The 20,668-nt window shown below is 37.6% G+C and overlaps 2 protein-coding genes and 2 long non-coding RNA genes across 8 annotated transcripts; 2 read left to right on the forward strand and 2 right to left on the reverse strand.

Moving 5' to 3' along the window:
* Nucleotides 1-2,303: 2,303 nt before the first annotated feature.
* Nucleotides 2,304-3,128, reverse strand: LOC124209836. The gene is made up of 2 exons (XR_006881083.1): nucleotides 2,564-3,128; nucleotides 2,304-2,413 (listed from the first exon to the last, which is right to left on the reverse strand). It is a non-coding gene; the product is annotated as an uncharacterized LOC124209836 (long non-coding RNA).
* A 2,565-nt stretch (nucleotides 3,129-5,693) lies between these two features.
* LOC124209833 lies at nucleotides 5,694-8,436 on the forward strand. Of its 2 annotated transcripts, XM_046608048.1 has the most exons (13): nucleotides 5,694-5,736; nucleotides 5,827-5,899; nucleotides 6,025-6,147; nucleotides 6,232-6,357; nucleotides 6,428-6,545; nucleotides 6,725-6,864; nucleotides 6,948-7,035; nucleotides 7,108-7,161; nucleotides 7,259-7,434; nucleotides 7,506-7,669; nucleotides 7,753-7,884; nucleotides 7,955-8,091; nucleotides 8,167-8,436. In XM_046608048.1, exons 3-13 carry the CDS (start codon nucleotides 6,055-6,057, stop codon nucleotides 8,271-8,273), a joined length of 1,335 nt encoding a protein of 444 aa, XP_046464004.1. In that variant the 5' UTR covers nucleotides 5,694-5,736; nucleotides 5,827-5,899; nucleotides 6,025-6,054; the 3' UTR covers nucleotides 8,274-8,436. The 2 variants fall into 2 exon arrangements, with proteins under 2 accessions (XP_046464004.1, XP_046464003.1); XM_046608047.1 differs by lacking the exons at nucleotides 5,694-5,736; nucleotides 5,827-5,899 and having other exon boundaries at nucleotides 6,001-6,147.
* Nucleotides 8,437-8,820: 384 nt separating this feature from the next.
* Nucleotides 8,821-20,301, forward strand: LOC124209837. Of its 3 annotated transcripts, none has more exons than XM_046608051.1 (13): nucleotides 8,821-9,009; nucleotides 9,182-9,444; nucleotides 9,788-9,942; nucleotides 10,006-10,127; nucleotides 10,215-10,265; nucleotides 10,338-10,446; nucleotides 10,520-10,633; nucleotides 10,790-10,883; nucleotides 10,946-11,265; nucleotides 11,540-11,641; nucleotides 11,721-11,961; nucleotides 12,031-12,086; nucleotides 12,157-12,298. In XM_046608051.1, the coding sequence occupies exons 1-13, from the start codon at nucleotides 8,917-8,919 to the stop codon at nucleotides 12,216-12,218; spliced, it is 1,782 nt and encodes a 593-aa protein (XP_046464007.1). In that variant the 5' UTR covers nucleotides 8,821-8,916; the 3' UTR covers nucleotides 12,219-12,298. The 3 variants fall into 3 exon arrangements, with proteins under 3 accessions (XP_046464007.1, XP_046464008.1, XP_046464009.1); XM_046608052.1 differs by having other exon boundaries at nucleotides 12,037-12,086; XM_046608053.1 differs by lacking the exons at nucleotides 11,540-11,641; nucleotides 11,721-11,961; nucleotides 12,031-12,086; nucleotides 12,157-12,298 and adding exons at nucleotides 19,977-20,078; nucleotides 20,156-20,301.
* On the reverse strand, nucleotides 16,435-18,614 carry LOC124209838. Of its 2 annotated transcripts, none has more exons than XR_006881085.1 (8): nucleotides 18,530-18,614; nucleotides 18,179-18,408; nucleotides 18,035-18,097; nucleotides 17,868-17,977; nucleotides 17,666-17,801; nucleotides 17,242-17,502; nucleotides 17,025-17,175; nucleotides 16,435-16,949 (listed from the first exon to the last, which is right to left on the reverse strand). It is a non-coding gene; the product is annotated as an uncharacterized LOC124209838 (long non-coding RNA). The 2 variants fall into 2 exon arrangements; XR_006881084.1 differs by having other exon boundaries at nucleotides 17,582-17,801.
* Nucleotides 20,302-20,668: the final 367 nt, after the last annotated feature.

Genomic DNA, 20,668 nt, shown 5'->3' on the forward strand with positions numbered 1-20,668 from the left:
TATAATGTGTCTCAGCTTCGGGATGTAATATAGAGATCGGAAATCGTGGAGCGTGCGATCAGGTCGAATTTCAATTCCAGAATCGGGCTGAGGGAAGAAAAGGGAAAAGAGGAAAGTATGGGCCCCCCTTTTTCCATACTTTCCTTTTCTCTCTTTTTTTCCCTCTGGCCGATTCTCTGTGGATTCGGTTGCGAAGTAAACAACAGGGGAAACAATTAAATTTAACAGATTTTCTGTTAAATACTTAACAACAATTGATACTAACACTTTTCACATTAAATTATTATAAGTTGTCTTCTGTTGACTGGAAACGTTTCACGAATATTCTTTCACGACACCCTCTTTTTGGCAGTGGCTTAGAGTAGCACGGAATCTCCAATATAATCGCTTAACGCCATTCGATAGAGCTCGTTAAGCCAATTCGAATGGTGTATGGGAAAAATTGTGCAAATGAACGCATCCCTGAGTAAATCGACTTTAAAGTTTTTGGTTTACCGGGCTCCCGTAGCATCTTTCGTCGCCCCTTAGCCCACCCCTGAGCCTATTCCTCGTCCTATGAGGGATCACCCCCCTTTTTTTCGCGGTATCTGAGACCCTATTTTGCTAAAAATGTTTGCCCGAAACGGGAGTTGAACTCGGAATCTTATGAATTGAGTTCTCGCTCCATTCATCATGTGATTTATTATGTTTACGTTTAATGAAGCCAACAACATCCAATCCTTAAACCGAAACAAGTTCCCAAATCTTGTTTCTATCCCCACTGAAAGCTTTTTACATTGATATGCAGCAAATCACACACACAACACACACAAAAACATACACACAAAAGACTGCTCCAGTAAATTTAAAAAATCAAATTTTACAATTTTTATAATTTACGAAAGGCAGAAGAAATCCCACCGGATGAGGACCTGCAAAAAGCCCTAAAATGGATGATAATTGGCCAGTCAATTACGGAATCGATGCAACCATCGAGAATCTTGAACGTATCCTGTTGTATACAGGATACGTTCTTGGCTACGTTGGCTTTTTTACATTACAATTTATTTATTGTTATCTCATGTACTAATTACTTAAATACGCTTTCATAGAGGAAATTGCGTTCAAAAATGCGTCCTTGTCCGCGCTGGAGTTCGAGACTAAAAAGGCTGTAAAAAACTGTGCGATCATTTTGAAAAAGACACAAACTTGGAATTGAAATGAAGTCATCAGAAAGTGACGAGTGATCTGACCAAAGTAAGCATAATTAAAATATAATTGGATGTATACCTAATAGTTATTTGTGTTTCCCAACTAGTTATCATGGTGTACAAGAGAATCGGCTTCTACACCGATCCAAATTTATGATTGATCCAAAGATTTATCAATCCAACGAACGAAAGTTCATTGAACCAAGCATTTTTAAATCATTTATTGAGACAAGGTGTTTTAAGAATCACCAACTCGATCAGGATTGTTTATTGCCTTAAGTTAAACTCAGAATAATACTTTGTGCAGTCTAATAGTTGAACGACAGTTCATACGATTGGCCTTTGGCCAATATTTAGCTGCTGATGTGCCCAATCATCTGAGTGGCTCTTCCGACGTCGACCCACGATGTAAGTATTTTAATTATACTCTAGTCACTGTTGTGCCATTGTCCCGTTACAACGTTTTAATTTATGATCCCTTTTTTTAGTAGGCCCTACTCTGAGTGCAGCATCGGATTGAATCCTTTTTGTTTTTCAGACCTTTGCCTTGATCCAGATACATCTGGCAACATAGAAGAATTGTCATCAAGTCAATTTTCACAGTTGTATTATGCGCAGCCATCTTAATTGGGTTTTAATCCATTTCACAGTAGAGAAATAGATTTAAATCCAAACTTGTTATATCAGCGTGCAATACCAATGCGCCACCATACGACATGACACGCACATCGCCACACCCTATTCTTCTCAGTCTCCTCGGGACATTCGCGGTCGCTTCGTTACTTAAATTACCTTACTAACAAACAAATAAATTTTTAAAATTAGCCCTAGTGGCACACGATGACCTTTGGATGTCCACCCATGGTCTTAGGTTGATCCCAAATGATGTTCTTTGGATGTCTTTTGGACATCGATGAGAGTTACAGGTGTATTCTCGTCTGAGTACTGAGACCAACTGGCCTAACTGAGTTCGGGGGGGGGGGGGGGGGGGGAGGGGGCGACATTGCCAGGTCATCACAAATTAATTACCGTTTCATGCCACGTCGTGAGGTTGTCTATGGATATCATATTTCGTCACTCACGCAAAGATTAAAGAATTTTTATGTACGTGTGTGTGTTCGTAAGTGTGTGTTTTATTTTTGAAGAAATACTTTTGCCTGACTGTGAGTTTGAACCATCGTCCCAGTAATTGTCAGTCGAGTACTCTAGCCATAGACCCTATACTGAAAGTGAATCATTTGAATGATCATGAATCATTGTTTGTTAATAAGGAAAAAAAATTAAAAAAAAAATCAAAATTTAAAAAATATATATATAAAATAAAATAAAATAAAATAAAATAATAATTTAAAAATAATGATAAAAACGATTACCTAACGGATGTCTCCTGGAGGTAACAAGGACAAAAAAAAGGACATCTTTAGGCTATCATTGCTAGACATCCTATGGCTGTCTTGTCTTTATCGGAAATTTTCAATTTGGATGTAGATATGGCTGGGATGTACAGACGTGCCATGGACGTCCAAGGGAGGAAATGTGCCACTAGGGAGGGAGACGAAATCGCCAAGTGGGTGTTTTATGTGCAGCATAACAATCGACGGAGAAATTTAGAGAGGGGAAGGCAGTACGAAACACACACAAAAACTGACTTCCTCCATGTATGCCCTCTACCCAATTAACAAGACATGGTAGACAAGATCCACGGGCAACCAATACTCTTAATAAACAAAATGTAAATATTTGATTTTACAATAATTCCATGTAAACAATTTCCGACCCTGTTAACAAGAAATTGTAGAAAACAAAGGGACGATTGACTTTGAAGTTTGAAAAAATGTAAATACCTGATTTCACTGTAATTCATGTAACAAATTCCGACCCAACCAATAAACACAAATTTGCGCGCGCACAAGAAAATTGCTCGAGCTTTACTTAAGGCCAAAAATTCTCGGTTGCTTTGGTGAGTTAATCAGTTTTGATAAAGGCGAGGTTGGTAATAATAGGATGAATGGTAGATAAGAGATGAAAAAAGATGGCCGAAAATATTTTTTAGGGGGGACGGGGTCGACAACAATATAGTGGAGACCGGGGCTATGTGGGACACTTTTTTTCTTTACACTACCAATTTTTTAAATATAAGAATTAAGAAAAAAAAAGTATAGGAGTGATCCCCACGCATTTCTCTACATTCGGTTATTTTTTCATTTTTTTTTTTTCGTATTCAATAGTTATTAAATTAAATGTCAAGAGGAAAAAATGAAGAAAAAAAAATTTCTTAGGGTTAAACGGAACAGAGCCAGGGGAAAAACTGAACACTATTTTTCTCTGAAACGGATAGATTAAATTTATTAAAAGACGCACTAGTGAAAAGGAAATTCATTTCTCTTTCAGAAGTACTGTCATTTTATTCATTCTATTGAGTATAAGTAGAAATAAAATAAAAAAAAGTAAAGATGTCTTTTTTCGATCTTTTTTGGTCGTTTACCTGGCACCAGATGGCTGTACCATTTAACCCTGACCCTAACAACATCAAATAAACTAAATTATCAAATACTTAGAAACACATTTTTTATAAAATAAAAATACCATCTTAAACTAGAAAGAAAACCCTATCAAATAGTTGTATGGGTTTTATAAAAATATTTATAGAAGTATTAAAAAAATTGAAAACTAAACGTCCTAAAATTTTTCCGATTTATATTTCATTAACCTGACGGAAACCTTGCTAATTTTACTTCTATCATGCATATACGCCGCCAATCGGAAAGAAGAAGAATACGAATAGGGTGCCGTTTAAAATGCGGAAGTCGTTCAATCAATAGCCGCTAGCCTGTGAATCATCATAACCCATTAACGTGAAACTTTTAATACAGGGGGATTAAGTTTTCTTGTTATTAGTGTGGGAGTGGATGTCTCGCCTCCGACTTTGGATACAAAAGACGACGACCCGGCAGCCGAGGAAACATTTCCTTTTCAAAACTTCTGAGACTCAAAAGTCTGCGCTTGTAGGTTGCAAGGGAGTGATGGAATTTTCTTATTAGCGAAGGTGGTTGGTCGGCTTTGAACTCGCCCGGAATTTATTTCATCGCAAGGACGCTCCCGTCGGTTACCGGGATTTTGCCCGTTTTTTCTCGGTCACGCGCGGCTCTCGTTCTTATTCCATTTTCTCCCTACGGTGGGAGACAAGGCGGGAGGCGGGAGCTGCAGTTGGTTTTAGGCTTTAAGCTAAACTCTTCACGCCGGAATGTCAAAAGAACGAAGCGGTGACGTACAGACAAATAGAGTGCTGCTGTGCACATTTGGTCCGTTTGGGCTTCGTTGGCTATCCGAAAGGTGGCGGCGGCAGCAAGGTCCATATCTTTTTCCTCTTTGCTGCTGATTATCTTTGACCCTGAATTCGTTTGCCATTTGCTGGTTTGCCATTTGCTTTAACAGTAGTGACCGGTTCTTATTACGTGTTTTTTTGTGTGTGGGTTTGTTAACAAACAGTCTGCATGACCCGTAAGGTGGACTGCATATGACTCCGCCGACACTGCCGCACGAACTGAACAATTTATGCTGGCGGTTATGTTTGACTTTTGCAGTCAAAATTGCACTGTGCAGTCGATTTCTTTTGACAAGGCAGCTTTGGATCGAGTTGGATCGAGTTCAGGTCAAAGTATTGCCCCAGAATCCAAACTTCTCATGCGATTGTGGAGCTGTGGATGCAGCGGGATTTCCTTTGGGTGCGGGGCTGGGCCCACCGCTTAAATGGCCTCGGCTACGGTCTGTTTTGTGTCGGGCAAATAAGTCGCGTCCCCATTTCCTTCCCCGCCCTAATCCCTAATGCTTGATCTGTAGCGAAGCCTATTGACGGAAGGTGAAGCAAAGGCCCGTCCTCCCCCTTCCCCTTCCCCCCTTTCCGCATATGCACAGCTTATGTGTCGTCATGGCGCTAGGTTTAGGGGGCTCTTGCCAGTCGGGAAAGAAGTGTGGATGTAAGAAGAGCGAATAGAAATAGCTTATGACTCCATCCAGCCTCCTCTCGGCCGTGCCGGATTGTCGCCGTCTATTATTCCCAGTCTTTCTCCCATTTTCCCCTTTCTTTTTCTCCCTGTGTCTGACCATTTTCCATTCTGTCACGCTCTCTCTCGAACCCTTAACTGACGTCTATCGCCGTCGTTCAAGGCCCCATTAAAATGCCGACGTCGCTATCGGACGTCGCTTTTCATTTCCTCCTGCGTATCTGCGTCGAATTAATTAGACAAATCAGATAGGATTTACTAGTACATCTGAATATAGAACACTTTTTATTTTATCACTTTAAAATATGTTTGAAATCAAAATGCTACTGTACAGACCCAAAAAATACGACGACGGTATATTTCAATTTTGTTATAATAATCTATAATTCTACGTGCGTGTTATTTCTTCATTGACAAAAACCAAATGTATCTGTGTATTTTAATTTAATTTTTACGTTTATTGTTCAGAATTTTACTTTTAAAATTTACTTTTGTTACAGCGCTTCCGCTTCAACAAGAGATTCAACAAGAGAGCAAACGAGGCATTAGCATTTTTACTGTCGATTTCTATTTCCTTCAATATTTTTGCCGATAACATATAACTTTCAACTTCTGTTACTCTTATCAATTAGACTTTACCAACACGTACCGTGTGCCAGTATTTACATAATGAACAAGAGATAAAGAAAGTCATCCGTCTATTGGGTATACTACTGCTATCATAACCTTATACATCACGTGCATTAACATGTGAAAATAGTCATGTAATACTAGACGCTCGATTCCATATCCTATACCTTATGCTTATAAAAGTCGTTGAAATGTTCCAGTTTTATGAACGTCCTCAAAAGGCCATCACCATGAAGTTTCTAGTGGTCTTGCTGTCCGTAATTGCGCTTAAATGCCTAGTAGGCCTAAATGGACAAACACTGATAGCCACTCTTCCGAACCTGGTAATATATAATAAAATTTCTAATCCAACCAAATCAAATTTGGGTTTACTTAATTTTAAAATCGTTGGGATTTTCGTATATTAGGTTGGTGAAATCAGCAGTATTGAAGTCCCTGCGTTTGCGGACGTTCACGAGTCAAGTGACAGTTCGTTGCCTTACGCCGATCGATTTACACTTTATTTGTCGACTTTCAAACCATTTCAACTCAAGGTATTTTTAATTAATTTTTTAATTTTTTCCATTGGAATAAGTATCGATAACATTTTTTTAAATGTTTCAGCCGGATCCCGTTTATTATTTGCGCTCTCCCGGAAAATATTTGTACGATACAACCAATTGGCCCCTTGAAGTTCTGGCCAGTACCGCCCTCTGGCCCAATAATCCTGATCTTTTGCCAAGTAAGCCAACCTGCATATTCGACAACATACGTATACGCTGCGTATACGTATGTTATAGAATGTTATTATGTTGTATACGTAATTATTATTTGTTATGAACATCATTGATCAATCGTAAAAGAAAACGTTCCTATGTGCATTCTAAGCCGTATTAATTTGATGCGTTTTGTTATGGACAGAAACTGTTGTTCCTGGCTACGAGGGAATGATCCAAACATCAGGATTTCTGGTTCCTGGAAAAACAAAAGGCCAACTTCAGATGTACAACATGAATGCTGCAGTTCCGGCTGAAACTGAAATCAACATTGCCAGTGGTGACGTAAGTTGACTTACCATTTATTAAACAAACAATTAACCATTTGAACTTGACTCAAATTGTAATAATTGGTTTTACGTTTAAAGATTAAAGACTATTCCTATCACCGTGTCGTCTGGAAGGATATGGATGGTGATGGAGATCTAGACGCTGTAACTGCTCGTTTTCATAATAGTATGACCAATTTTAAATCCAAACCAAGTGTTAGCTTTGCGATAAATTTCAAAAATGATTTAATTTTTACAGCTGTAGAAGAACAAAACTTTGTTTGGATGGAAAATCCTGGACAGGCTATCTCAGGTATCAATGCTTATTACGCAATAACACGATTAACGATATGTTAGTCATTGAATACGGATACATAATATTTTGTCAAAACATTTTTGCTATTATACAGGCTGGAATCAACATATTATTTACAACCAAGGACCTGACGTGCACTTCCGTAATATACAGTTGAACTCGTCTGGGCTTCCTTATGACTGCTTTATAGCCGGTGAACTATGGAATAAACGCGCCACAATTTACTGCATCCCGCTTGGAGCTAACAACGGTTGGAATGATCCCCAAAACGTAACTAGCCCATTCGTTGTTTTCATTAATTTAACTCATTATAAATAACTTATTTTGTAATTTTATTACAGATTCAAATGAGAGTAATTGACGATACCGTGGGTCAAACATTCGATCTGCTGTTGGAAGATTTTGACAATGATGGACGTATTGATTTTCTGCTCACGTCATTTGACGACAGAATTGGAGTTAAATCTGGCAGTGTTTATATTTACGAAATTCCCGATGATCTTTTGTAGGAAATTTTCTATTTATTTCTATTAAAACTTTCTTGTTTATTTTTCTACTTTTAATAATTATAATGGTATTTTTTTTTAGTAATGGCATTTGGGTTCGTCATATCATCGCTGATGGCTTCGTTCCTGGCGGAACTAACACAATGTCTCCTGGAACTCCCCAGTCTTTCTATCCTAGTGCTGCGTATGCGAATGAAGTTCTTCCCGATGGCAGGTGGAATACGACGACACAAATTGAACTACATGGTGAAACAGTTTTAATCAATATATGTATATTTTTATAGAAAGCACCGCAAGTGGATCCTAGTTAGTGGGGATGACGACGGTAAAATCTACGTTCTGCGGCCAACAACAGAGGCGGCCAATGATTTTACTCCTTATGAAAAATCCATCCTAATTGATACAAATGCCCAGACAGCAGGCACGTAGTGTTTCTATCATCATAAATTAATTAGTATATATGCATTCAAGCTGAACGAAGTATCATTTACTTCAGGAAAACCAGCGGTAGGTGATTTTGATGGCGATGGTTACACAGACTTCGTAGCTCCTGGCTACTCTGCTAATAAACTCTACATATTTACATATGCCTCAATTGTTTGATAATCGGCAATATTGGTACGTATATTATTCAGCAGGCGGACTTTTAACTGGAAAATGAGTTCATGACACCGGGATGTGTTTAACTGTTTATTGCTTATTTTCAGCCTTCCAAACAAAATACAATTGCGCAATCACTGAAAATGTAATAAAACATTCTTACAAATTTCTGCAATTTTCTTTGATGTTCTGTTTTTACAAGAAATCTTAACATGATTATTTCACAAATGATTATAAAATTAATGAAAAAAAAAGACAGTGTTTCTTAAGTGTGAATACATTAACTATCTGTCTATACCGGCTAGAAAAGACAGGGTACGAAACGGTAGTCAATTAGCCATAATAGCAATTCATTTTTTTACCATCTCCGATAGAGTATAAGATAATTTTTCGCTATTGTACATGTTTTCTTTGACTTGATTGGTACGTAGCCTATCAGTGATATTTGAAACTACCGCCAAAATCTATGAAAATAAAAAATTTACTAAATTTCCTGTCCATTGATAGATGGCGATACGACTGTATTTACTTTAAATATCTGTCTGCTCACGTAAGTTTGAACGTTTGAATTTGGAATAAGTTAGCATAGCAAAATACTTTCGAATAAAACTTTATTCGATTGATTAGATAAAGTGTTTTCTACAATATGGTGCTAAATTGGGCCATATGTATTGCAGTTGCAGCAGCAATACATCGAGTTCAATTGGTTGTAGTGTCAGAGGATATACGTTTTCTGAAGGTTTTTATGGTTCATATTTCGTTCACGACTAACTATTTTTGTAAATTTTCCGGTTTTTAACTGACATTACGAAGATATTTTCAGCTTTATTAATATAGCCTTAACAAGCTGCCATGTCTTTTTATTGACTTTTTGTGTGATGGTTTGTATTTTCTCTTTTTTCTTCTCATAGGAATCACAGATTGAACAATATGATAATAATACTGGCGAAGAAGATAATGATTTGGCCAAACAGAGCTCATTCCATCTTAGTTTTCAAACACAACCCACAGAAGATGGTCCCATGATTGTCCCATGGATAAACCATGTGGGAATTCCCCACAATTCCCCCCCTACTTTACCAATTTGCTACAATCAATCACCTAACCAAAAGGCTGGAGTAGTAAGGCTAGCTCATGTTATATGCCGACAACTAGGGTTCATGACAGTGACCAAGTAATTATTTTATATAGCTTTACTTATGTTTCCTTTTCATCCAATTGAAACAACAGCATAGCAAAATGGATCTGAATAACATAACCAGTGCTTTATTTAATCCATTTTGTTATCCTTGCCTCATTTGCATTTATTCAGCTGCTTGTCAGTCTGACCAGCAGTAATTTTTATGAAGTAAATTAATATTCTGCTTTAATAGCCTTTTTGTTTTGTTGTTCTATATTCTAATTGGTGCAAGGATCATAATTTCTGAAAAGATTTTGAAAAACTTTCTTTTTCGAATTTTGCTTATGTGATATTAATTCGTTGTTGCTATGCATAATTATGATAAATTGTATTTCAGATGGTTTGGCATTAGCAAAGAAGCAGTAGGTCTGCATTTAAACTCTACCGGTCTTAGTGCTTATTGTCGAGGAGACGAACAGTTCGTGGACCATTGTCAATGGCAGCGCCCTATTGTGCCTTCATGTAGTCATATTCTGGCGATCGAATGCGGTGGTGAGTTGATAGAAATTAAATACTCGATGTGAAATGTTTTTGACATAAATTTTCCTCAATAAGATTGTTCACGCTCGTACTTGATGACAGAGGAAACTCGAATAACGTTAGCCTCTCCTGGCTTCCCTGTTTATATTCCACTTGTAGTGTGTGAGTGGAACATCACGTCGATACCGGAAAATAATGTAAGCTTGCCATTTATTTTTAAGAACCATTTAATTGCATGATAAACAACGTCGCTTTAAAAAATGGAACATTTTTAACCCTTTAAGTTGCTCATCAGGTTTCAACAGTTCGAGTTGCCTAGCCCTGTCTATGACGAGGTTGTATTTTCGTTTTTAATATTTACAATTACATTTGGTTTGGAAAGTATGTAATGTAAGAAATATGGCTAGTCAGTAAATGATGTCTCCTGTCGATCGGGATCGCTTGACGTCATGTCATACCACGAAGATATCAACAAAATGGCTTTGGATGGGCGTTTCTGTGGCCGCTACAGCCCAGGTAAGCTCGCATTTAAATATTTTAAATCATCTTCCGGGATCTTACTGTATTTTAAATATTTAATTTTAAATAGGAAATCTAACAATATTTTCAAATCGTATTCTGATTCGATTTACTGCGAATTCATTTAAGATGGAAGCCATCACTAAAAAAGGCTTTTTAGCTGAATGTTCCCTTGTATCTGCAGGTAAATTTTTTGGTTTACTAAATACGACGCAGTTTTAATGACTACATTTCCGGCCTACTTCTGGTAGAACTGCAAATGTTTTCAGCATGAATCTGTTGTTTAGTACTTATTATTCAGCAAACTGAGATTAATGTTGTCTGTTTGATTTACTTGCAGTCCAGTTGTCAAATCATATTGCTGTTGTTCGCTGGGTACTGATTGGCTGCGCAATACTGTTTTCCGTTATAACCGCATTATTCCTTTGGGTTTGGTGAGGCGCGTAAATTCAAAGTAATCCAATCAGTCATAATTTAAATCGATTTTATATTTAAGGAAAGGAAACTTACGCAAGTTCTGTCTGCATTTTTGTTTAAGCTACTGGGGAAACAACTCTCCAACAAATGAAGACCACCCGAGTTTAGCAAGATCCCCTAGACCAACAGCTATTTTATCGTCATCTGTGACGCCATTTAGTCGCATTCCGGGGTTAGAAGAACAGCAAATAGAGTCCATATATCGTCGCTCAAGGAATGGGGTGAAAGTTCCTGTCCAGGTTTGCGATTCTCGTCACTTGGAACAAACTCGTCGACTGGAGAAATGGCATTCGTCAAATCACCCTCGTTCGTCATCTGTTGATTTTATATCCATGCAAAGTATGTTTACTTTCATTGAAATTCGACACAATTCTTTTCTAATCTATTTTACTAGCAATATGTCATTTAATAGAATGTAATAAGCATAGGATTTTTCATAAGATCAATTGTAAAGCATGTTTTATGCATTCACTTGTATATAAATTAATATTTCAATACTTTTTCGTGTATGATGCTACTTGCATCAAAAATATTTTCAAAAATCGTAACTTTGCATAATTTTCAAATAAATATTCTAAATATTGGATTTGGAATATTATCGAAAACGAAATAGGTATTAATCCTCTAACAAAGAAGGACATTTCGGTCGCTGCCAATGCGAAAGAAAAGGATGAAAGTCACGTCTACGAGGAAATTGACATTGGTTTACAAAATGGAAAGTACACAAATTGTCTTTACAATTTTTGAAAGGATCCCACATTTATTTCCGTTTTTATTTCTTTTATCAACAACAGGCTGTTCTGAAATATCGTGTATTCATGCGAAAACAAGCACCACATCACCTCCAAGAATAATTATGCCGTTCGTTAGCCGAAGCCATTATGAACCACCTCGTATAATGCCATATCAACAAAAGTCACCTCCTGAGCCGTCCTCCACATCAGTTCTGGTTTCGGGATCTCAGTTGCCCTCCCGTGTTCATCAGCCTCTGCGAGACCCATCACATGGACGGGCATGTCCTTGTTTCAGTTGCAGGTTTCATGTCGCCCTTTTTTGACGCAATGGAAGAGAAACTAATTTTTACAAATATTTTTTGTTTGAAAGAAACAGCGGATCCATTTTTTCAACGCCCTCCTACTTTCCGCAATCTAGCGAATCTGGTGAGATCAGCCCTGAGATTCTTTCGTTTCAGCGATTGTATATGGTATTTTTCTGTTGTCGATTATCTAGGTGATGACAGTGCTTCCCTTAGTGGCATCTATATAAGCCCCGAGCCCGATTCTGAAGAGTAGTAAATTTAGGGGAACGTTTGATGTCAATTATTTATTTTCTGTTAACATTGGTTGCCGAGTAAATTTGTTTACGGAGGAAATTTATCGTGTTTTTATCAATAGTCACTACTATAGTACTAGTAATTTTCTTCATTTTCTTCTGTTCATCTTCTTTTGGTCATTTACTAATTAGTAGTCATCTTCTCCTGATTTTACTTTTGGGGTCATCTCATTCCGGTCATCGATGTCCAGGTCATTTTCTTCTAGCTATCTTCTTGCATTATCTCTAGTCATCTTCTTACGGCCTTTTAATCATGATATTCAAATTCATCTTTTTTTCTTATGGTAAATTTAACATTTCGCCTTTGACACGAGATGGTTTGATTTTTGTACGAACTGTTGGCTGTTGACGTTGTTAGTCAATAACGAGTAAGGCTTGTCTAAAAACATGGTACAAAAATATGATGAAATCAAATGGAAGAAAATGGATCCCGCTTATGTATATCAATTTGCAAAAACGGAAGGATTTTATCATTATAACTGTCCTACATCTGAACTGTCAGATATCGATAGACTGTCCATCTTAGAAGTTTTTGAAAAGCTTCGAAAAGATTTCCTTCCTCGCTCGCGCCTCCAAAAAGAATACCAAGATTTCGTTCCTCTACTTTCGGCCTTCAGGGCTTGGCTGATCAGCTTTTCGACCGATTCGAACCCTCGGATTATGGACAACTCAAGCAAGAATTTTTAACTTCGTTTTTAGTTTTTTCCGGTTTTTTCCAGAAAGCCCAAGCTGTTGGAAGCTGCTCTAAAGAAGGCGAATCCACCACATCGCTTAAATATTCACAAGGGCCCCGCATTACAGGAGAGAAAATTCGTCATGCCTTTGATCACTTCATGTTGTGGGATTTTGAAATCTTCAAGTCAAATGGATCGTTACGGCTGGAAAATAGTAACAGTGGAGTCAGAAGTAATACCTGTTTCCACCTCATCTGACGACGCCGAAGAGCTTGTTGAATTCTACGATATTAGTCAATCGCGACCTGTAGTCTGCTTTTACATGACCCATCGTACGGTTACTGGTTGAGCGCACTCCGTCTGAAATTGGTGGCTTTTGTCGACTGGAACTTGCTCTCCGCCTCGTTGCCTTCATTTCTCTGGTTGCTACAACTTACCTGTGAGAGCATCATTGCTGAAGAAAGCCCAAGAGATTTCTACCCAGTCTTTAACGCTTTGGAGGCTATCGTTTTCATATAGGTCACACAGATGTGAAACATATAACATTACCGGCAAAAAGGAGTTAACGAAGCGACTATACAACGCATTAAGAACAGAATTCAAAAAATTTTCTTAAAAATGCATCTCCATAATCTACTTTAATGCGCTAAATATTTCTATATTAAATAATTGTACCTCGAAATGTTGCTTTGATCCGTAAGAAATTAAGCAGATCAAAATGGAAAGTAACGGCCATCTATGAACAATCCGGAAAACCAACACAAATTCTTAGTAATGCATTAACCGTGATGAACTGAGGTAAAAAAGGTCAAATAAAACTATAATTTGAGCGACATTTTTATTTCTGGATCAAGAATCACGCTATACATAGAACGGATCACTAAAATAATAAGTAAATCCGTGGAATGAGGCGAATTAACTTCACCTTTTTCAAGGGCGGAGTTGAGTGTTTCCACGATTTCCGGGTACACACGATACGCTTTCTCACTTCCGATAATAAGCTTACAGGTGTAGAATAATTTACATTCTCTTCGGGAGATGAATGAGTTTAAACAATGAGATTGGCTTTGCCTTAATTACACGAGACAAGGATTCCAAAGTCTAGGCAGCTTCACCTTCAGACGCCGATAGGTAATCAGGATCTCTCTCTCGAACATGGCATTTTCTGGTAGTTACACGACGAGGTTTTGATTGACAATCGCCTGGTTTCATTTGCAAAGATATCCCCACATTTTCAACATCAAAAGCTGCGCTAGCATCACCCAGCGAATGTCCTTTGGCAGCCGCTTTTTTGGTTTTACTTTTTTTCTTGGAAGAATTAACGGCAGTAGGTCGCAAAGTTTTTTTCTTTCAAAGGCTTTTTCGATTTTTTAGAAGTTGATGGTTTCTCCTTGGACGTCAGGGTCTCTTTTAACACACGATCCAGCAATGCCAATTGCCAATCGCTCGATTCGGAGACTCCGGGTTCACTCTTCTTCTTTCTTCTGGATGAACGGCTGTCCGACGCTGATGGGTGGTTGGTTTCGTTCCGAGTGGCGTTTCCTAAAGGCACTTTTTTTCGATTTGACATCAACTTTTTTCTCTTCTTTCTTCTTGCGTACCGTTTTGGAAGCGATGGGATTGGGATCGGATGTCGAAACAGAAGCAGACGGCATTTTGATTTCTTTTTTGGTTTTATTTTGACCTTTTTTCTTTGTAGATGGAACGGCGATAGGTGGACCAGTTTCATTTGTCGTAGGCTGTTTCGAATTAGAAGTTGATGATTGATCTTCGGATAACAGGGACTCTTTTAGCACACGATCCAACAATGCCAATTGCCAATCGCTAGACTCGGAAACTCCTGATTTACTCTTCTTCTTTTTTACGGATGAACGGCTGTCCGAGGCAGATTGTTGGTTGGTTTCGTTCTTGGTAGCGTTTTCTAACCGCGCTTTTTTTGATTAGACATCAACTTTCTTCTCCTCTTTCCTCTTGCGTACGATTTTAGGAGAAGAAACGGCTAATGGAGCGGTGACAAGATCAGATGTCCATACAGAAGTAGACGGCAAGTGTATGGAACTCATCCTTTTGGCTTTGGGCGGACTCGATTTCACTGTAGAAGGACCAGCAATCGGGAGCAAAGTTTCTTCTACTATTCCATGATTGTAGGTACCAGGCTGATTACACGCTTCTTCTTCCGTGGCTGTTTCAGTCTCCACTGTTGGCAGCTGGGCGAAATTGGAAGTTGACGATGATTTATCTTGAGATAGCAGAGACTCTTTCAGCGATTCTTTCAACACACGATCCACCAACGAAATATCCCATCGGTACGATTTCGAAACTCGGTGTTTGCTCTTTTTCTTCCTTCCTGGTGTAGAACGTTTACTCGAATGGGACTGTTCATTTGTTTTATTCTGGGAGGCGTTTCGTAGTCGCTTGGTTTTCGACTTAAGGATTTTCATTTTGTTTTTATTTGTGCCTACTGTTATAGGAGTAGAAACGGCCAAAGGCGTGGAGACGACATATGGCGTAGATGCGACAGGAGAAGATGTTTCCTGGTGAATCGTTGAATTCATTTTCTCCCTGTGGTTGTCATCTTTATTTCGATTGCCTTCTTGAACTTCACAGAAGATATCTTTGTCTAAAATTTAAACAAACAAGCTACAAAAATAATCTGAAATTCTAATCTACATGTGATTAGTGTACCTTCGTCTTCGCTAAAAAAATGCGAACATGTCTGGACTTGAAACCTCAAAATCCCGGGAAAAACCTTGAAACAGACACACAAGAAATTAAATTTTAATCCTAGAAAGCAGATGGATGTAGTTGAATTACTTCTATTGTTAAAGTTCGATGCACTTCGGTTAGGTGATTGGACCAACGCTTCTTCGGGTATCACAATCTCGGCTGGCTCTGCTAGATAAGTGGACGCGTGGATGTCCATATCAAGTTTTCTTATAGCTTGAGCGACACTAATATCAATTGCTCCTTTCATACTGTTGCTACAAACGCTAAAACCTGCAAAAACAACAAAAAAATTAAAAAGGAAACGGCACATGTTATATAATAAAATCTTATGTTTACTGTCAAATTCCACAAAACGACAGTGATCTCCATTGGGGATAACGTCTCGTGGTGGATTCGGAACATCAGAAAACTGCAGGACGGGTGTGAAACAGCCGGAAACAGACGAAGTTGGTGATACCGATGGATAAGAAGCTATAGATAATAAATACAAACAGATTGTTATTATTCAATGAAAAAGTTGACTTTGCCACACTATAGAAAAGCATTAACTTACAAGGTATTGATGCAGGATAATTGTTAGAAATTACTTCTGGCGTAACTCCTTCGCCATCGCTATCTTCATCACTATCTTGGAACTCGTCATCAAGTTCATCGGAATACGAATGCTCATCACCTGATGATGGAGGAGTGCACTCATCGCTTTCATCATCATCTACGGTGAATGATCCCCATCTTCCGTGCTCGACAAACGTTGTCCAGCGGGTTTTATCGCCAACATACTTACAGTCGGCTGACAAGGATTTGGTTCACACCATTTTGAAGTGCTGTCATTTCCACCGTCCTGCGAGAGTGACTCATCGGTCATTACGTTGTTGTCGCCATGCTCCCATTCATCCAGGGAAGAATCCAGTGATTCAAAAGATCTAACAGAGCAAGTTGATATTGTAGCCGATCTTCACGCACGGGTCATGCGGAGCGCTTTGTTTTGGACGCGCATTGTCCTCCTCTTCTTATATCGCTTGGCTATCATATTGCTAATATCAAGTTTTAACAGCTTTCTCGTATTTAGATGAATTTTGCCAGTTCGGATGTAATCGGTTTTTCCCCATTTTTGAAGTTGCCATCATTTTGGGATACACATAATCAACTCTAGACATTTGTTCACACACCGTTGGGTGCAGGGGCGAATGAAATGGGCACTGCATCCGAACCGAAGTCGGATTCATTGTCAGAGATACTGCAAGTCGCAGAATTAAGAGTATGCAAGTAGTGTTTACATAGATCTAATACCTAAAAAAGGAAGAAAAAAATGGGAGGTTCCTTTAAGAAATTTTAAAATATTTATGTGACATTCAATAAAAACACCTTTGAATTTCCAAAATCTCTCTTTGCAATCATTTCAAGGAAGGAGATGGTAAGATTTGGACTGGCTTTTGGAATATGCAACTTGATTATATTCAAGGCATGAAGGGCACCAGAGACTCCGAAATTTCGTTTAGACTCTTTTTCAACATACCTATGACAAAATCACAATTTTTTAATTAGCAATGTATGTTTTATTTCAAAGTATATCACAATATACTTCTAAAGAAATGCTTCAGCTTCTTCTTGTAATTTCAACTTCATCAAAATGTAAGTGTAGGGTTCAGCAAACAAAGCTCAAAGGGTTTCTTTGTAAACAGCAGTTGGAATGACTCCGTATTTAATTACATGGAGCATCTAATCATCACCAGTATCCATAGTCTGGTAATCCACAATGTTCTTGTATCCCATTTAAGTAAAGCTGACAATGAAGCAGCTTTAGCAGTTTCACAAAAATGTGTTTCAAATGCTGATTCCTTAGCTAAAAAAAAAATAAAAATTCATCATTTGTTAATACTTAATATTAATCTCAATGAAGAAAAAGTAAAAGAAACAAATACCAGTAAAATTGCAAGCTTCCTGGTAAGCTTGATCATACATTTCTTTGTTTAAAAGGAGAACTGTGTGAAATAGAAGCAACTCACTGTGATGAACTTTTAGCGGCTTGAGGAATACATTTTAAAATTCCGACAACAAGGGCAGGAAAAAAGCACAATCTTTCTGTAGAAAATTTACAAACATTTTCCACAAAAATTGTTTTCCAACTTGCTGATTTTCAATCTGTCAGTGATCACTAATTAGTTAAGGAAATCTATGCAAATTCCATGCATATTTATTATAACCTACCAAGTATCTCAAGATTTTAAAGCTCATGTCATAAATGCAATGTTGTTCACAATTATGTTGTAGCGAGGAAAACAATTGTGATGGTATGTGCATTGGTTCCTGTTATTCTACTAGATAAAACCATGGTTGTGTTTAAGGAATAACTTTAAAAGTGTAAAAGTTATTACCTGCTTTTGGATGAAGTCAGTAAGTTTAAAATCATCATTTTCAAATCTTGCGAGAAGGTCGTACTACAAAATAAAGGGTAGGAAGACATCACATTTACGGTTACATTGCCAATGTGCAACATTTTAACAGTTAAGAATACGTACCACTCTTCGCTTTGCCACTACTCATTTGATTCAATTTTCAAAAAATCTAGACCGAAAAGGGGAAAACCATGAAGCAGATTGTGTGACATGTGATATTGTGATTGTGATTTTGTGCTGTTCGATCTGCTGTTGCACAAACAGCAGACTAAGTTTTAATGGCGGGTAATTTCGAATTCGAACGTGCTATGCGACACGAATGCCATCTAGAGATGAATGTACGACTCGACATTCTATTGGGAATTTCAAATAATTTTTTTAGAATGATCCTTTTATTATTTTTTAAAAAGAAACCTTAGGTAGATCTATATTTAAAAAGTAAAATAATTTTGAAGGAATTGATTGATAAATTACAATAAATTAATCGAGTGCCGAGTCAAAAGCTTGCCTTCAAGAAATCACTGTTTAGATGTAACGCGCACGGTGTAGTGGTTAGCGCGTCGGCTTGTTTACTATGAATTTAAACAAATTGATGGATGGTATCAGTGAGTAAGTCATCGCTGCACCCGATATTCAAGCGTCTGATCGAGGAGTGGTTAATTCTTATCACACCTACGTTAGACGCCTAGACTAGGGCCCCGTTGGAAGTGAATAGGGAGCCAAGATCCCTCCTATAGGGAAAGTCTTCCAACGCTCTTCGAATCCATATTTTTGTATTTAATTGAAAATTAATTTTTTTAATATCATTTATTTGAAAATTTATTTATAAATTTATTTATTATTGCCAACATTTTTAATTTTTTCGATTTTCCCAGATCAAGTATCCAATGTTAGCAATATCTACGACATCCGGATAGTGGTTCAAATATGATTTCATGCAAACAAATTTTATTGCCATAATCTAATTTTAAAAACACTATCTATTGTAAGGAATGACTGTAATTTGAAAATAATCAGGTTTTTTATAATTATTTTTATCATTTTGTGGTTTAGGAAAATGTTTAAACCAACGTGGTCTCGAGGGGTGTACCGTGTACGAAGGTTTTATTTCGCGTTCGAAATCAATTAAATTAATAAAAACACGATCAAAAACTATATATTTTTATTTTTAAGATCCTGGTTGCTATGAAATTGATACTTGGATTAGACGGAACTACAGAATTTCAGATTCTTCCACGAATGTTAACAATTTGTTAAAACTAAAACCTTTTTCGAGCTTCGCTAGCAAGCAGCACGGATTTGAAAATGAAAATAACCAAGAAAAATCTCAGGGCCTAAAAACTCTGTTTTTCTGGAAAGAGTGGGTTCGATTTATTGAATACCGGCGCAACGTCATCGATCGCACTCATGTTCCAACAGCGATCCGCAAAGCAATCGGAAGAAAATGGATCCCGCTTCGTCCCGTTTATGTGTATCAATTTGCGCAAACTGAAAAAAGTAAAAAGTAACCGCCCTACAACTAAATTGTCAGAAATCGATAGACTGTCCGTCTAAGAATTTTTTGAAAAAGCTTCAAAGGGATTTCCTTCCCCGCTCAGGCCTCACAAAAGATTTTTTTCCTCTATTTTCGGCCTTCAGGGCTTAGCTTTCGGAATGTTTGAAATTCGACACAATTCTTTTCTAATCTATTTTACTAGCAATGATATATGTCATTTAATAGAATGCAATAAGCATAGGATTTTTTAAAAGATCAATTGTAAAGCATGTTTTATGCATTCACTTGTATATAACTTAATATTTCAATAATTTTTCGTGTATGATGCTACTTGCATCAAAAATATTTTCAAAAATCGTAACTTTGCATAATTTTCAAATAAATATTCTAAATATTGGATTTGGAATATTATCGAAAACGAAATAGGTATTAATCCTCTAATAAAGAAGGACATTTCGGTCGCTGCCACTGCGAAAGAAAAGGATGAAAGTCACGTCTACGAGGAGATTGACATTGGTTTACAAAATGGAAAGTAGACATTGTCTTTACAATTTTTGAAATGATCCCACATTTATTTCCGTTTTTATTTCTTTTATCAACAACAGGCTGTTCTGAAATATCGTGTATTCATGCGAAAACAAGCACTACATCACCTCCAAGAATAATGATGCCGTTCGTTAGCCGAAGCCATTATGAACCACCTCTTATAATGCCATATCAACAAAAGTCAGTTTAACTCACTTCGCTATTCGCTATCGAAACGAGATGGTTTAATTTTTGTACGAACTGTTGGCTGTTGTTAGTCGATAACGAGTAAGGCTTGTCTAAAAAATCTTCTTCGGTGAGGATCCTTATCAACTGCTCAACACTTAGCCGAACCTTTTTAGTGCACTGAAGGTGCAAATCCTTTGCGTCACATCTGGGAACACCTGAGAGTTTGTTCAGTACAAATTTTTCGTTGCTGGAGAACTGGACGACAACGCCTTTGACTTGACGTTCGGCGGGAACGTAGAAAGATCTTCTTCCATCCAATAGTTTGAAAACATTAAATGCGGGATGCATTTTTTTTTCTAGTTGATGTAGTATGGTAGGTTTTGAATTCAACGATATTGGCTTGA

The sequence above is a fragment of the Daphnia pulex genome, chromosome 12 (genome assembly GCF_021134715.1).
Source record: "Daphnia pulex isolate KAP4 chromosome 12, ASM2113471v1".
NCBI lineage: Eukaryota > Metazoa > Arthropoda > Branchiopoda > Diplostraca > Daphniidae > Daphnia > Daphnia pulex.

Coding starts and splice junctions, on each gene's coding strand:
- LOC124209837 (XM_046608051.1), top strand. CDS start 8,917: ATGGTGCTAAATTGGGCCATATGTATTGCAGTTGCAGCAGCAATACAT. Junction 10,884..10,945: donor GCATTATTCCTTTGGGTTTG/GTGAGGCGCGTA, acceptor TTTATATTTAAG/GAAAGGAAACTTACGCAAGT. Junction 11,266..11,539: donor TGATTTTATATCCATGCAAA/GTATGTTTACTT, acceptor AAAACGAAATAG/GTATTAATCCTCTAACAAAG.
- LOC124209833 (XM_046608047.1), top strand. CDS start 6,016: ATGTTCCAGTTTTATGAACGTCCTCAAAAGGCCATCACCATGAAGTTT. Junction 7,036..7,107: donor AACTGCTCGTTTTCATAATA/GTATGACCAATT, acceptor TAATTTTTACAG/CTGTAGAAGAACAAAACTTT. Junction 7,885..7,954: donor GAAGTTCTTCCCGATGGCAG/GTGGAATACGAC, acceptor ATATTTTTATAG/AAAGCACCGCAAGTGGATCC.